The sequence below is a fragment of the Eupeodes corollae genome, chromosome 1 (genome assembly GCF_945859685.1).
Source record: "Eupeodes corollae chromosome 1, idEupCoro1.1, whole genome shotgun sequence".
Classification (NCBI taxonomy): Eukaryota; Metazoa; Arthropoda; class Insecta; order Diptera; family Syrphidae; genus Eupeodes; species Eupeodes corollae.
The window spans coordinates 222,936,480-222,953,407 of NC_079147.1; the positions used below are offsets into that span (position 1 = coordinate 222,936,480).

General features: G+C 36.1%; 1 protein-coding gene across 5 annotated transcripts in view; it reads left to right on the plus strand.

Moving 5' to 3' along the window:
- Positions 1-16,928, plus strand: part of LOC129940117 (protein sprint) — a 534,823-nt gene that overhangs the window by 446,213 nt on the left and 71,682 nt on the right. For all 5 annotated transcript variants that reach the window (XM_056048364.1, XM_056048365.1, XM_056048366.1 and 2 more), the window contains one exon: positions 1,386-1,866. In XM_056048364.1, coding sequence (XP_055904339.1) covers positions 1,386-1,866 — 481 coding nt within the window. The remainder of the gene's footprint in view (positions 1-1,385; positions 1,867-16,928) is intronic.

Sequence of the window (16,928 nt, forward strand, 5' to 3'; positions counted from 1 at the left end):
CTCCAAAAATGTCAACTTTGCGACTCAATTTAAGGGGTAAGGGGTGGAGATACAAATTTGTCGTTTTGCTAACTTAAGATCCCAAAAAGCCTTAAATTCCCTTATCATCAGTTTCTTGAAATTATGTACCTAAAGGTGTGTTGTTTCCAACTCGACGTCAAGCTGGGAATACCACAAGTTTGAGGGGAAAGATTTTTGAACCAATACGGGACTAGAGCACGAAATTAGCACAAAAAGAGCCCTAAATCACCCCATCATTAGAATTTGGAAATTCGATTGTGGTGTTTCCAGCTTTACGGACCTTTTATTTTACTCTATATGAAATTTTGCAAAAACCTTTAGTTTAATACTTTCATAATTTTAAATATAACATTTTGCTCAGGTTTTAAAAATATCCGTTTTACACATTATTTGTCAATACTTTTCTAATAGAGTTCTTTAGGCAACACATCCGTTAAACGAACAAAACTTACCTTCCAACCATTTTGCCGTTCTTAGTTCAAAAGTGTTTTAACATAAATGGTTGGCATTTCCTTCAGACTTTTGTAAGACAGGTGAAATCTACCAAATTATGAGGATCGAATACTACATGAAGTAATATAAATATTTTAACTGAATATGGAAGAAGGGATTATAGATTTATTGAAAAAAGTACTTCATGAACTTAGATAGCCTAAAAAAGCCTCAATATGTCTTTTTCGAAATGTAAAAAGAAATATTTCAAAAATAGGACGTGATTCATTAATTTTGAAGACGGATTTGATAAAGGGCCATCAAAACCCATTGGAAAGGTGAAATTTGATTGCTTGTAGATAAACATTGTCGAATAGTATTATCATTTAAATATTTACTTTAAACCAAGAGGAAAACGGAAAGATACAAATGTTGATTACCATCAGTGTAAAATTTCTTTTGGAATGAGTTTTTGTTTCTGGTATGAAGTGTCACTAAGGTATGGGCCACTAAAACATTTCGCACCACTCATAACCTCAGAAAAAACTCATCCCAAAAAATATAAAATATCGGGAAACTAACTTATCGAAAGAAATGGTGTGTGCATTCGATTATTGCCTCCAAATACACGAACCATTTCATTAGATACATTATTTTCCCAGTATTTTATATTTTTATTATGATAACACAGTATAACTTTAACAAAAAATAAATTTAAATTCAATAAAATTTGCAAAGTCAACAGACAATTCTTTTTCTTTTGACACTTTATTTGTTGAAATTGATTCAGTGTTAGATCTGCAACAGGGAGACTTTCTACAGATGTTTTCTTTGTAATGTCAAAATATTGTCTCTGAAAGATAAAATATTTATTAATTTGTATGCATACTAAGCATTAATTAATTTTCTAACAATTTTAATATATTTTTCAGGTCCTCCGAATCAAATCAAACATCCCATCATCAAAATCAAATAAAATCTAGCCATCGACGTATTCCATTTTGTGGATTAGATTCCGTTAAAGGAAATGACAATAATGGTTTACTAAATGGCACCGGAAACAATTTGATAATCAACAATAACAACAACAACAATAATAATATCAACAACATCCACAACAACAATAATAATGGTGGTGGCAGCGGTGTTGGAATTGGAATTGGAAATGGTGCTGGTGGCAATAATATTAATACAAATGGTGGCAGTGGCAATACGAACAGTAGTAGTAATAGTTTTGGGAATGGTGGCAGTATTACCAATCCACCGTTATCCAGCTACAATATGACTTCAACCGAACAATTCCATTCGCTCGAAGGTAATGATAGCAGTTGCTGTGGTGATGGCCAATTCGAGGATGACTTACAGGCGCTTCTGCCGAATTGTCGGCAACTTTCAAGGGATGAAATCAGTCAGGTGAGTCATTTTAATTTAATATGAAAAGTGAAAACTGTAAATACATACATGTATACTGTATATAGTAACTTAGAGGTTAGAAAGGTAAAGGTAAAGACTCTGATGTTGGCATAATACTTAGACTTTATTAAATAGAATTGAAAATCTCAGACATTTAGAGAAATGTCTTTGATCCTTCCTTTTTTGTATCTTGTCTGAAAACTTAAAGGATATTTTCACACTCTCATTGTGTATCTTCTCCTGATGTATTTGAAACTAAATAAGGGTATGTAAAGGACCCCCTCTAGATGATAAAGTTATTTTATAGAGATAATATTTTTATTTACATATGAAAATTGTTATAAAAAGTAAATATTTGTACACAAAGACTTCTGAATCACTGATTTGGCATCAGTGAGTTTGTCCCAAATTAATTAAACGGAAGCCACAAAATCTGTCCACAATGTGATCTTCCTATATAACTACCTTCGTATAATGCAACACACCGGAACATCTTCAATTTAACTAAGCAAACATCAAACGCAAATAACCCCCATAATCTTCATCATTTCAATTCTATATTTTTGTGTTGAATTGGTTGAATCTTGAATTGTTGTGTATCCTTGAAGGGGTGGTTTTGATCAAAAAAAGGATCCATATTCGTCTTTCTATGTAATATTTAAACATTGAAATTTAAGCAGAATAAATAAACAAAAATGAATACAAAACTTCCTTCTTATTTTTCGGAAGGTGAATTCGATTCGCTTTTGTTTCAATTTGTTACCGTGTTTTATTTAACCTTAGTTATAATGTGACAGTAAGGTGCAAAAAAAAATATTTAAATAAAATTAATTTAAATTTAATGATAAACTTGATGATAATTATGTCAATTTATTTTCTTTCGTTTTGAAAAACCGAGGATTATACGCACTTTTTTAAAGGGTTTACGAGGTCTAATTTTAAAAAGCTATCTATTTCGCAGCTGTCACGATTGAAGCTGTCACTTTTTGACATTTGTCAAGTAAAAACTACGAATACGCTTAAAATGTAAGGGTTGGTCTATGCTGGGATTCAGGCATTCCACCTGTGATTAAAGACTGTGGCAGGTTTTAAGGCTTTTAGAATTCTGAAAGCACAAAAAGAGTCTTATCTTCGCTATTAGAGCCTTGAAAAACATTCAAATGTTACGGATTGTCATCGAAAAATCATTTTCAGTGATGAGGCTCATTTCACATGGGTCACTAATGTTTGAAGATTAGCTGTGACCGAAATTGGTAGAAAAAGTTTTCAGTTAGTGTTATTTGATTTAAAACCTTTAAACGTGAGAGAAGAAATCTATGACAATCCTCCATAATCGATTTGAGACCTTAAAGTTCGTTATCATAATCAAAAATATAAAGTCGCAAAAGTGCGAATTGGTCAGGAAAAATTTTATGAAAGGAATATGGTGCTGTAAGCGTTACCTAAACTTCTATTTTAAACTTCAATTTTTAATGATTTTTATGAATCTCCTTGAAAATAGTTTAACAATTCATTTTTTAACATGAATTGCGCCAGAGTGGCAACAAAATTTCGCTTATGTACGTTTAAAGATTTTGCCAATTTTCTCCATTTAGTGTGTTGAGCATTTCGTTGTTAGTGACGTGACTTTTCCATACACGTTCCTTCTGATCTAAAAAAAAATAAAATAAATTTGGTAGCGCCACAGTCCGCAGAGAACCAGGGCCTAGTGACTTACAACTCACAACCATTCCTGTGTGCGAGTAAAGTAATCAGAGATGGAGGGGACCCACAGTTTACGTGCCGAATCCGAAAGCTAATTTGAGAAAGCACTTTTCATGACAAAAATTACTCTTGGAGGATTTTTCAATTCCTCGCAAGATGTCGTACCCGTCAAACAAAATTTAGATGGCACATTGAACCCAAGACATCTGGCATTACAGTCCAACGCACTAACCATCATGCTTCGGGTTGTACTACTTTCTGATCTCCATCCCTGAAAAGAGTAGTATGTCATCTTTTTTCCTCGGGTTACATAGACTGCAAAGTTCTGAGAGATCACTCCTATTTGGAATTAAATTATGAAAAAGTATCTCTGCTCAGGTTTTGAAGGCAGTTTAATCAGAACTGTTTGGTAAGCGGGATCGAAGTCGTAGTTGCTGCAAGGATTGTGGTGTAGTTACGAATAAACAACTCTTTGAGTTGAACTCCTGACTCTTAATTCAAAATCAGTTTTTTTCGTTCCAACGCAATAATCCGCCAAACGCTTCAACTATATCATCCAAGAGCTTTGCTTTCTTATTATGTTCAAACTTCAAACTAATTTTTTTGGTAACCTATTGTCTTCGAGCTTAAGAGTTGACATAAGTACTTTGTAATAGTAGTCTATTTTCTTGTGTTGCGGTAGGTAGCTTAAAACTTCAGTAAGTAAAGTATCGCAAGATTTGTTCAACTTCTTCGAATTGTTTATGCCCCAGACTTGTGTCTCATGTTCAAATTCCTTGTTGTAACCATTTTAAAGTAACTGTACTCATTAAAAACCTTAATGTTCTCATTTAAAAGCTTCCACATTTCGTTTCCAAAATGTCTACCTCCTGCTTGTCTAAATATCATCACTTTGGATTTCGTTGAGCTGGTATTTAGCCTCCATCTATCGTAATAGTCCGCTAGCCGGTTAATCATCAGCTGGAGCCCACGTGGTGTTTCTGCAAGTGCTAATATATTATCAACAAAAAATAGATGGCCTTCTCTCATTGTATCAGTTAAGTTCTCCCTTCCAAATAAGGAAAGTTCTTTGATTTAATCGATGTGCAAGGCAAACAGTAAAGGTCCTAGAATACAGCCTTGTCTTAGTCCGATTTCTACCTCAAAATAACACGATAGTTCACATCCATTTAATATAGCTGAAGATGTATTGGCATACAATTTCATTCCTTTGTTACACATTCTTCTTCTATATATAGGCTGCCTTAAAGCTTTTAACAAAATTATTAAAGTTTTCGGAATTAGTCTAAGAAGCAATAACGGTAATTGTGCAGAATTGGTCTTCCGTTCCGTAGCCTCTTTGGAAACATTCCTGATTTTCGCTCAAGAGGTTGTTTTGTCAAATTCAAGTATATGATAGTTAGTGCAGAACTTTAGTAAGGACCTTAATTGAAGCATTCCTTCAGTAAGAAAATTCCTTTATAGTTTGCGGCTATCGGGCTGATATCGTTTTCCATTATAAACGTCATACCTTCTTTTTCACAATGAAGTAAAGATCTATTAAAATCTATTTTTTTAAATTAAAGTTAAACCACTTATTGGGAGACCCTGTATAATTGTGAAATGGAAAGTAGGATCAGATATTTTTGCGTACCAGCTATAAATGTCCTAGACTTCGATCCGTGAATTATACAACTCTGCTATAAAACGCTGCTATTTAAAACAGTCTTTTTGAAAACATTTTTTTAACAGCACTGTTTTACCCATGGATTGTCTTAAATAAGGGTGCGCGCCAATTCAGACATTCTATATATGCAAATCCCCCTAAAGGGATGCATTTTGTCGAAAATTACCTTGTCGAAAACACACATTCTGACGTACAACCTAAAACCTACTTCATCTACATTTTGGGACAAACACAAAAAAGTTATACCATCATACATATATAAAGTAGCTTCTCTCTTTTATACTACCATCAACGACAAGCGACGGTCCTTAAGGAATATTGTCTTTCACCGGGAATGTTATACTTTACTCCTAGTAGAAGGAATATATATCAAAGTTATAGAGCGACGAACATTGCTTCAGGGTGCTGGTCTTGACAAAAGGCAACAACCAAAAAAGATATAATGGAATGGCAAAATGCAAATACAACGAAACAGAGATTTTTTGGAAAAAGGATGTTTTACGAGTAAGGATTGTATCCTTGTATACTCGTATCTATGCAGCGCGCAGTAAAAAGTAGTAAATCTCTTCCGAGTTCCGTCCTTTTTTTTCCTATCATAGACTAAGGACTTTGATACTTCCCAAAAATGTACATAAAGAGAAACAACAACTGACAGACAGTTGAGACTTTGTTGAGTCTATATGTGATGTCTTTTGTGTGTGTTTCTGTTGGCAACGGAACGGTATCGGTATCGGGCTTGGGTTTTTAGCTTAGGAGGTATGCAATGTTTTTCCTTTCTTAAACTTAAAATGCTAAATAGATGATGCAGTTTTTTCTCTGTTGGTGAAAGGTTAGTGTGAGAAAGGCAATAAAATAGACGGGTGTTGAAACGCCTAGAGACATTTAAATGTGCAATAAAAATTGGTTGCTATCTATAAGTCGTCGCCAAAATGTATGCTCCTTTGAGATCCTTTTGTGACGAAAGTTACAGAGGGTTTGATTTGCAAAGGTTCGGGAATTCAACATAATACTTCGTATGTATGTGTAATTTAGTATTAGATTGATTGGTTTGAATTGATGGTTTTGAATTGCCTCAATTTGAATCTTAAAAAAAAAAAAAACATATTTACCCAACTAGGGTGGATTTTAAAACGTAAGAAAACGTTGTTTATGAGAGTGGGTTAATCCTGGTCTTGCTAATAAATTTAATCGGTTCGGCGGGCTTCGTAGTAGCGCATGCTTTTACTTGAATTTTCAAAATCCTTGTTGATGAATTTGGACATAAATTCACGAATAACTAGAATGATATTGTTTTAAAGGACTTGAATTGTTTCCGGATTACTAGCATAACATCAGTAATTCATGGTGCTCTACAAAAAAGCTCAAATGGTTGTAATCACACCTACGAGGTGGTCAATTAACCGGTGATAACACGACTTGCGTAAAAGATCCATACCGAAATCCATTTCAGTTTAAAAAACTCGGTTAATTTAGCTCTTGTTTGGAATTCCCCTCCAGACTCATGAACAAATTTTACATCTCTCGGGTATAGCAGCTTCAAGCTTAAAGCGACTCATTATGTTCTTTGAAGGTTGCTACTTACTTTCTGTCATTATATTTTCGAGGGGAAAAAAGCTTTTACTGTTAAATTTCGTTTTTAATGAAACTCGTTTTGTAAACTCGATTGATAAAGCCGATTTGCTTGCAACAGAGTTTGCTGTTAATTCGACGATGCCAATGAGTGACATGATTCCTCCTGTACTTGAAAGCGTAAACGATACTATTGGACGAATCTTCTCTCGTACACGTTAAGTTAGTAGAGTACTTAAAAATCTAGACATACATAAATTCGCCGGCCCGGATAGTATCCCCTCTATTGTTATGAAGGTGTTCTTCAACACTGGCAAAACCACTGCGTAAGCTTTTCCATCTGTTCTATTCTACAGGTCTCTTCCGAGTGAATGGAAAACTGCATTTGTCCAGCCTGTCGGACAATCCTCCTTCCCTCTAAATACCGTCCAATTGCACTTACTTACCCTTACTTACTTACTTACAGGTCATCAAAACGCTGATCAATTTTTAGCTTAAGAAATATCTTGAACAACGGAAGCTTGTTAATGACCGGCAGTATGGATTTCGTTGCAATAGGTCCACTGGTGATCTTATGGTTTATCTCACCGAATAGTGAAACAAATCTTTACGTCGCTTTGCAGAAAGTAAAATTATTGCACTTGATATTTCAAAGGCATTTGATGAGAGTTTGGCATCAAGCTGTTTTATCGAAAATGCGTGCATTTGGTATCGATGAATCTCTTCTTTGTTGGGTCAGAAATTACCTTTCGGACCGTTGAATTCAAGTAGTATTGGACGAGATCAAATCTGATATTCACAAAATAAATGCTGGTGTGCCCCTGGGCTCCGTTTTGTCTCAAACACTTTTCCTTATTTTTATAAATGATCTTTTGTCTAAATCTTTTAACCCACTTAATTGTTTCGATGATAAAAGTACCCTCAGCTTCTCATATTCGTTTTTAGATAAGCATCCTTGTGCTTTGGATGTGGACTACCAACGGCAGCGTATGATAAGCTCATTAAATCCTGATCTTGACAGCATCGTCCAATGGGGAATCAAAAACCGTGTAGAATTTAATGCTTCGAAAATTCAATGCTGTCTACTGTCGCAAAATCGTAACCCTCCCCCAATGTCAATATCCATGAGTGGTACTTGCATCGAGGAGACTGAATAACTTTCAGTCCTAAGTATATACATTACAAACAACTTCTTGGGGAGTGATCCGAAGATGCAAGAAGGTTTTTGCCCCTTTTGATCTGGCTACAATCTATAAAGGTGATATTCGTCTGAAACTTGAGTACAATTCTCATATCTGGGCAGGTGCTCCAATAACACATTTAAGTCTCTTGGACAGAATTCAAAAAAGCGCTCTAAAATTGATAGGTGACCATTGTTTAACTGAAACGTTTGTATCTCTTAAACACCGCCATAAGGTTTCATGTCTGTCATTATTTTAGCGCTATTTTCATAAACAATGTTCTAGTGAATTAGCCAGTTGCATTCATCCTCTCAAACAATTTAACCGTAATACTCGTTTTTTTAGGAATGTTCATCAGTACCCTTGAGTCCAAATTAAGACGTACTATAAAGAACAGATTTTCTTTTTTTAGTCGCACTAGACGAATGTGGAATGCTCAGAGCACTTTCCTATTAACCAGCACATTCCCTGTTCTTCAAGTTAAGCTCTTCTCTTTTCTTTTTGATGCCCTCGTTCCACTTAAGCTTTCCGTCTAAATTCATTCCAAGGAGTTTAGAAGTATTGAAACAAGACACTTAGATACCATTTATAAAAATTGGAGCACTTACTTTATCGACTGCATTTTGCAATTTTTGTGTAGCCTTTGCAACGGATCAATCTAGCACCAATATGGCAGTATCATTAGCAAAGATGGCCATGACAGCGTTGGTATCCACTGAAATATCCCTTGTTGATAAATAAACCATTATTGGTCCCAGGACACTTCCTTGCGGTACACCGGCTTCTATTTTCTTTTGTTTGGAGTAATTTTGGTGGTTCATATTGTAAAGAGTCGGTTTGTAACATATGATTTAGGTATTTCTAAGTACCGGCTGAGTCCCTATGCAGTTTTTACTCAACCATGTCGAAGCCGAGCTTCTTGTTTTTCTTAAAGTACCTCTTCCACCACATGCGTAACTTGACTTACATGGTCTATCGTGGAATGTTTCGAAATAAGTCTTTTTTCTTCTATTTTTTTGCTGATCCTTTTTAGTAACAGTTTTTATAAAACTTTTGCCTTAACTGGTAAAAGCGATAGTGGTCTGTACGATGTTACTTCTGTTGGTGGCTTATCTTGTTTAGGTACCTAAATGACTTCCTTAATTTCCCAATGATGTAGTACTCGTCTTGAAGTTTTTTGTAAGGATATTGAGATCATGCCCTAGTGATTTTTGTTAGATAAATTATGTTGACACATCATTTGTACGTCTTTTAGCTTTAGAAAAAGAATATTTCATTCTCTGTTCCTATCAATAAACTGCAAGGGATCTATAACTGTCTTTGTTGTGAGTGGTTAAGATACTTTCTCGAGGTGTTAGCAAACAAAATCAGCTTTTTGTTTGGGATTTCCGACCAATTTAGCATCTTGAGATTTTATTGGTCAATTTTGTGTTTAGGGTATCCTTATAGACGCTTTGCTGCTTTCCATAAATAATATTTGGTAGAAGCATATATCGTCAAACTTTTACTTTGTTGTTCTGACAATTAAATACTGTCTAATCACCGGGAAATCACGTAGCTTGCCATTTCCTTAGAGCTCTTCTTTTTTCCGAAATGTAGGTACTTTATTTCGACAGGGTATTTTATTTCTTTTTTCTCAAGTTCGAAATAGTTGGAGTACTTTCTTCTACAGCTCTTTGCACATCAGCAATAATTTGTTCAACTTCGTTATCAATTGGATCAATAATTGGCATGTGTGATCTAAGCTTTATAAAACATTCAAGCTTATCTCTGAATTTTGAATAGCTTTAACTCCGAAAAAGTATAGAAGTTCTGATATTTTGTTCGAATCAAATGGCCAATATGTTGTCAATTTAGAAGAATACAATTCTCAATTATATTTGAACCTTCTAAGCCTTAGTTCCACTGGGTGTTCTTTAAATTGAAGTCACCCCCAATAAGGAAGTTATGTCGTAAGAACTCCAGGAGTTCTACATAGACTTCTTCAATTGCAGAGCACCTCGAAGGGCAGTAAATAGCTGCTAGGCTTGATTGTCGTTCGAATTCTTATACAAATTGTTTTCTTCATTTTTACCTCCATCCCATATCAACACAGGAATTCAAATTAGAAGTTTAATATTTCCTTTTAATTAGCTTGGATCCGTTTTAATTGTTAACAAACAGCAGTAATTTATCTACAAGCCCTTTTTTAATCGATAAATTAACCCCTTTTTATAAGCGTTTCTCTATCTCTCCATATTGAAAATATAACAATACCCATATCTCATTGCAATTAATCACTGATGGTAATGTGAAATATATACACTAAACTATACACATCCTGAAGAAAGGATGTAATGCACCCGTTCACAATTGACAAATCAATTTACCATAATTAGATATTCAAACAAAATGTTGAATTGCAGCATTTGCATTTTAAAACCCCGACATTAAGTCGTTTTTGAGGTTCTCTTTTCTCTGCAATATAATGGTTATGGTATATCATCAGCTTGTCTGACGAGCTATCGCTATGTTGGGTTAGCTGATGGCGTCAGTTTAATGCTGTTGTTGTTGTATTTCAAGCTCCGACTCCATCTCCATCGAGTTTCTCCTAGAAAATTTGAATAAGTAATTTCTGTACATTGCCAGAAGGGTTGAAATCGTGCAGTGATATGGTAATGGTTGCCATAGCAACGTTTAACCCAAACACCAAACACGAAACCAAACCAGTAACCTAAAGCATTCCAAAAACGTTCTATACGAGGTTAGCCTTAAATTAAGAAATTATTGGACTCTTTATGTACATATATAACGGTATTGTAGTAATACAGACATATACATTCATACATACTGAAAGATTAAGAAGAAGAACTTATTTAGTCGAAGTTTCAAATGAAGATGAAGAGTTCACGAAAAGTTCATCAGTAGTTAATTAAAAAACTGTTTAAGTATTCATTGCGGGATGCATGGTTTGATGGTAGATTTTACTACCAAAGGTTTTGGTTGTTGTTGCAATTTGCTTTGTTTTTCATTTCGTTCACTTTATTGCGTTGCTTGAAATGTGAAACTTTGAAAAACATTGAATTTCACTGAAAAAAGGGATCAATGCTTGACGTTTTTGTTTATGACATTTAAATTTCGTGGGTAACCAAATACCATACCATGACTCCCAAGTCCCAAACCATGACTCCCAAGTCCCAAATGAATATCAATAACACCCTCAATTTTTAAGCACCATCATCCCTTCCCAATTCTTCCCTCAAAATTAAGGCAGGTACATATAGAGAAATCGATGTGAGCATCTGGCTTATGGTATCCGTTCCGTAGGTTGCCTTGTCGGTATATCGATTTTGTTCTTCGCTTTTTGCCAACATCCACTGGATCAATGTTTTGCATAGACAATGAGTGATATCTACGCCAACACTCACTCGAGAACTCTTAATTTACATTGTTTTCGGTACATGAACCTATACAACACCCCTCATTCCTATAACCTTTTTAGCTATATTATACCTTACGTGCATGTCTACATGGTTCAATCTTGTCAGTATAGAGTCAACGTGTCTCACCCTCTGTGGTTTATGCCACAATATTTATGCCATTTCGGGTTTTGATACGATACGATGACGATGCTCCATCGAAACAAACCCCATGTAGCACCCCAAAACCAATCTCCAATCTCCTTGATATTTTGCGAGGCTGCTCTTTAGCACTTAGTGAAGGCATTCTTATCGTCTATATGTATGCATGTAGATATATGATGTCTGCTAAGAGATTGCCTCGATTTTGTTCTCTATCACATTTGTGACACCAAGTTGTAGGGTATAAGGCTCGAACCGAACGTGACAACGGAAAAGGAAAAGGGTGTGACACTTGGTATTCGAAAAATTGTCCTGTTGCTATGTCTGGACGTTTGAATTGGTTTCTATTGAAGATATCCTGTGTTGATTCTGTGAAACTGTGATGGCATCTGGTTGTAGTAAAAAACTTAGATGATGTTCTTTTCGAAGTAACAACAAAACGGAAGAAGGATGATAATAGAAGTTTGAGAGTTGCCAGAATGGATGAATTTTAAAATGTCTTGAAGATTTTGAGTTGCATATTAAAAATTTAAGAAACAATGGAGGAAATACACGCTTCAACACTCTTCTTAAACGCTTAAATTTCTTAAATTCACTAAACATTTTTTTGAATACTTGAAAGTTCGGAAAATGTCTGTACAAAATATTTCAAAATCATTTCTCAAATAAATTATGATTGTAAAATGTCATTCGACATATCACTCTTCAAACATGTAGTCCGATTGCTCTGAGGTTATGTTGGATTACAGTTGCTGGTGGCTGAAAAAAGGAAAGCCACTTAGACGAATTGTTGGCCCGTTTGTTTAATCAATATTTAAGACAGCAGATGTTAAATGTTATTACATCGCTGCAATCAACATAGTAAAAATCTTCTGAATGCGGTCTTCGTCTTTGTAATAGTGCAAAACATGAAGATAAAAGGCTAGAAACTCACTCCTTTTCTTCTTTATCCATACATTTCGGTTCCAGGTGCTTTAAGAGTCTTTCGCGTGAACGAAATAGGTCCTCCAACTTTGTTTCACAGTCAAAAACAATCTGCCTGTGGATGAATTCGATCTGTGAACTCGGAGAAGGCAGAGAGCGAGGTTAGCACCAGGCCCGGAAGATCTACCAATTGGTCCGAAAAATGATGCAGTTACATCAGGGGAGTATTCTTCTCCAGCTCACTGACAAAAGTGATACTCCATCACTCAAAGAAGAAGCTCATATGCTCCCACCACCAAGCTTAGAAAAAGTCGAGAAAGCTGTAAAAAAGTCCGCCCAGCTGCTTCAATACGATGGGCCAGCTTTAGATCGAGTAATTGATGGAATTATGCACGTAGGGGAGTATGAAGAAATGCCAGTAAACTGGCCAAAAGGTATAACCCCTAAGAAATGTTATCCTAAAGAATGTATAAAGTGTGTCTTCATCCCAGGCAAATCATCAACCGATCGAATTTTAGACTTAGGAGATAGAAAAAGGTCTAGAATTTAATATTCCAACTAATCATTTGTTATAGGCCTTCTACTACAAAGCCATGAAGAAATTCGGAAACCCTAATAAACTCAATTGTGAAGGTTGACGAAGACCAATATAACAATCGAAGCTGAATTAGCCGGATAACTATCCAGAACAATCAACATCTACATTGAACTCTGACAAGGAATGGTTTTGTGGATCTATCACGTGCACTACAAGGTCCATCCAGATACTGTCTTTCTCAGACGACATTGACATCATCGAGAGAACCAAGGAAGCTGTCAAGATTCCTTCATCCAGATTGAACAGATGTCACAAAATCTGGAGCGTGAACTGCAAAAAAAATAGTTGGTTAAAAAATGAAGGTAGTCGAGCATGAATTTGAAGAAGTCCACTCCTTCCAATACCTTGGTTCAATAGTTGATCAAACCCAACAGAGGCTGTCAAATCATTTTAAATCTAGTCACCTTACCATAACTTCTAAACTGCGGCTACAAGGAACTAAGGTTCTATCCGTACTTATATATAAATAGATTCAGGACCTGTGAGCATATAGATTGGAGACCTGTAAAAGGTACTCCGAGCTCTTAGGCGCGTTCAGAGAATTGTTGGCCCCTAATGTGAAATAGCACCGTAATCTTCCTTGAAGCAAGTATTGTTACAAAAACTAAGCTCGGTAGACTCTAGTTCCTCTTCACTCGAGCGAGCTAGGTATCCAGACCAGAAACTTGTAATACACTTTATCGTAGGTGACAGCGTGTCGGACCATCTTTATGCTGCAGAGATGGCGTAGACCAAGATGCTCGAAGACTTGAGTTGTATAACTGGGTGACTTCAGCTTAGGATCTCGAGAATAGAGGCTGGATCCCGGTTGTCGAGCTGATAATGATGACCTTTTGTTTTAAAAATTTAATTTTCGGTTTAGATTTTGGTAGTTCTAGCACAGTACGGAATGTATTTACTTCTGTGTTCCCAACGAAAGCTAAGATTGCCCTCTTTTCAAAAACATTCATCGAAATGGCTTTGTTTTTCATTGTGTTTGATATTGAACCCCAATTTCAATGTATGTATAGGTAGTGTCAGTTTTAAAAAGAAACTTAACGTTTTAGAATCTTAAACGAAGTTCATTGAATTGAGATGAAGGATAACGTCTGGCAACTCCATAAAATTAACACAAAAAAAAGAAGGAAATACCTTCAGAAAAGATGTGGAATGTTCCCGAAATGTTCATGACTCACCGTCACCATGAGATTCATCGAGTTCCGCAGCGCACTCTTTCCGCTATATATTTTTTAACATACCTCACGTATTCAACGCGACGGTGAATAATGTACTTTTACTGGGGTATCAATTTACCGCCACCGTGTCGCTTGTTGTTTTAGAGTTTTGCAATATTTATCGCTCACACATCGCAGGAGGGGTCGATGGGTTTTTCTTCCGCGTACCGCTGCCGCAATATACATTGCAGCAGTATACAAATAAAACATGCTCACTTGCATTGTTCGTGTTGTTCATGCGGTGCGGTGTCTCTATGTCTCGTGTTTTCGTTCACCACCGATAATGGTCCACTAAATAATCCAGGCACGACAAGTTTTTCTGCTGTCGGACAAGTTTTAGTTGTGTTCTTTTTTGTTGTTGTTGGTGTTCACTCCATCATCACTATACTCTCACCTTTGAACTTGACACTAGCGCCAAAAAAGCTTCTGGCCCGAAAAGAACAAATAACCAATTCAAAGTCTAGCCACGACCCTGAACTATCGAAGCAAGTTTTGTTTGAACGAATATGGTTGGGGTTTCTATGCTCACCCTTGCTCAAGGCTCCATTTCCCGAGGGAGGATACTCGCAAACGTAGTGGGTATGATGTTTTCCTGCGGTACAAATATTTGTTCCGCAGCCGCAGCCAAAAATTGTCCCACACCGGAGATGAGTTTATTTTTTGTTTTATCATCACACATGTCTTCCCATCCCCCTTCCAAAGGAATCCACTTTACCTAACCTCTATAGAGACTATATTCGTGGTCCAGGATATGGGAAGGATAAAAATGTTGCGCGTTAATATTTAATGTTGCATGGTATCCGTTGCCGACATGGTGGTTAGTAAATCATGTCCGTTGGCGTTGTTGGTTGTGGAGGAATGTAGAACCGTTTTAAATTTTTGATGGCCATCGTCATTGAACCAGGATCGGCAAAAAGCTATAGTTTGTGTTTTTGTGGGCCAGGGATGTGCTCAGGTTCACGCTCAGTGATGCTGTGCAATGAGTAAAGTGTTTTGCGACAATACTTTCTTTTTTTAAAGTAATAAATTGTCTGCCTTCGTTTTTCTGATTTGTATGGTTTTTATATCTCCAACGGATGAATGCAAGTGAAATTTTGATTGATGGTATGTTGAAAAGTTCGGTGTTTTTTTTCCTTGCTCCAGCGATACATGAATTTGCTTTTAGAATTGAAAACGAAACTATTCAGAAATAAGCGAGGAATAATACATATTTTGTGTGGGCTTATTTCGATAAGGCGATTGTTTGAAAAAGTAATGTGTGTGGTGTTTGTGAGTGATGAAAACGCCTAAAAAATGCACGAAAAGCTGACAGTTTTTGTAAATAAAAAATGAATATATTGTGTATTTTGTGTTGATGTGGACTGGATTTCAACTCTCACAAAACCGAATAAGTCCTTTTTTGGAGAAAATACAAAATTCCATAAGCTAACCCTCCCTACACTAAAGCTATCTAATTAAAGTTTTCAGACCAGGCTAGATAAGTAATATACAATAGAGGACCAAAAAAGCTCTACTTTCTTGCCAAAAAAGCTATTGTTAATAAATGGGTCTAACAATCCCAAGTAATCAGACCTATTTTACTGTACCGTGTGATAGTATCGTGGTAGTAGTATCTCTCAGAAATCCATGTCTCTCATCATTTAAGAAGTCCTGGGACTCAGTGCCTACAAAAGACACACTGAACACCTGCTTACAATTGTATTGAAGCAGAAACTTAAACAAGAATCTAAAAGCTCTGATCAGACGGTATGAAAAGAATGCTAACCGACAGATTCTGTTCAATGATGAACAAATTTTCACCGTCGAAGAATCATTCAATAAACAAAATGATTGAGTTTATGCTCGGATATCAAGAGAAGCGTCTCAACTCATTCCAAAGGTTGAAAGCGGAGGTCGAGCTATCATGGAGTAACCGACCTTCATTTTTGTGAAAATGGAGTGAAAACTTCAGCAAAAGTGCACGGAACTTCATTTCACCGAAGATTGGCCAGCTGGAAGTCAAGACCTTAATCCTTTGGACTGCAAGCTGTAATCCATTTTAGAGGGAATAGCCTGTTCTAATCAACACCACATTGAGTCGTAAAAGTGATTCTTTGTTCGTGCATTAAACAATTTTTCAATCAATAAGGAAGTTCTCTGATCGACTATTGGCCAGGACTATTGCAAATGAAAGACGCTATGAAGAAATCAACATCAGGTGCCACGTGGCAGATCACGAAAAACATCTGGCCTACACTAGATTTAAGGCGCTCAAGGTGCTTGCAGATCTCATACAAGCTGGATAATTGGTGTCATAACCGGGCGCTGTCTAAAAGGAAAGCACTCCACGCGGCTTTCAAATGACTTGCAAAAGCTGCATTGATGAGGAAACAGTTCTTCAACTCAAGCCACTTTAACCTAACCTAAACTAGCCCACGAAATGTCGCATACATATCTGTAACAGATTAAGATTTTCAAGACATTTTAGTATACTAGTGGTAAAAAATATGTAGGTTCTAATACAGTCTGGGCTAACTGAAGAGAATGTGACTGCTGTAGCAGAAATTGTGAGACTCAATTTTCGGACAACAAGTCAATCTCAAAACCTCTACATTATTTAACGTACTAGCCTAAGAGAATTCGGTACAAAGATCGTGGCCTATTCGA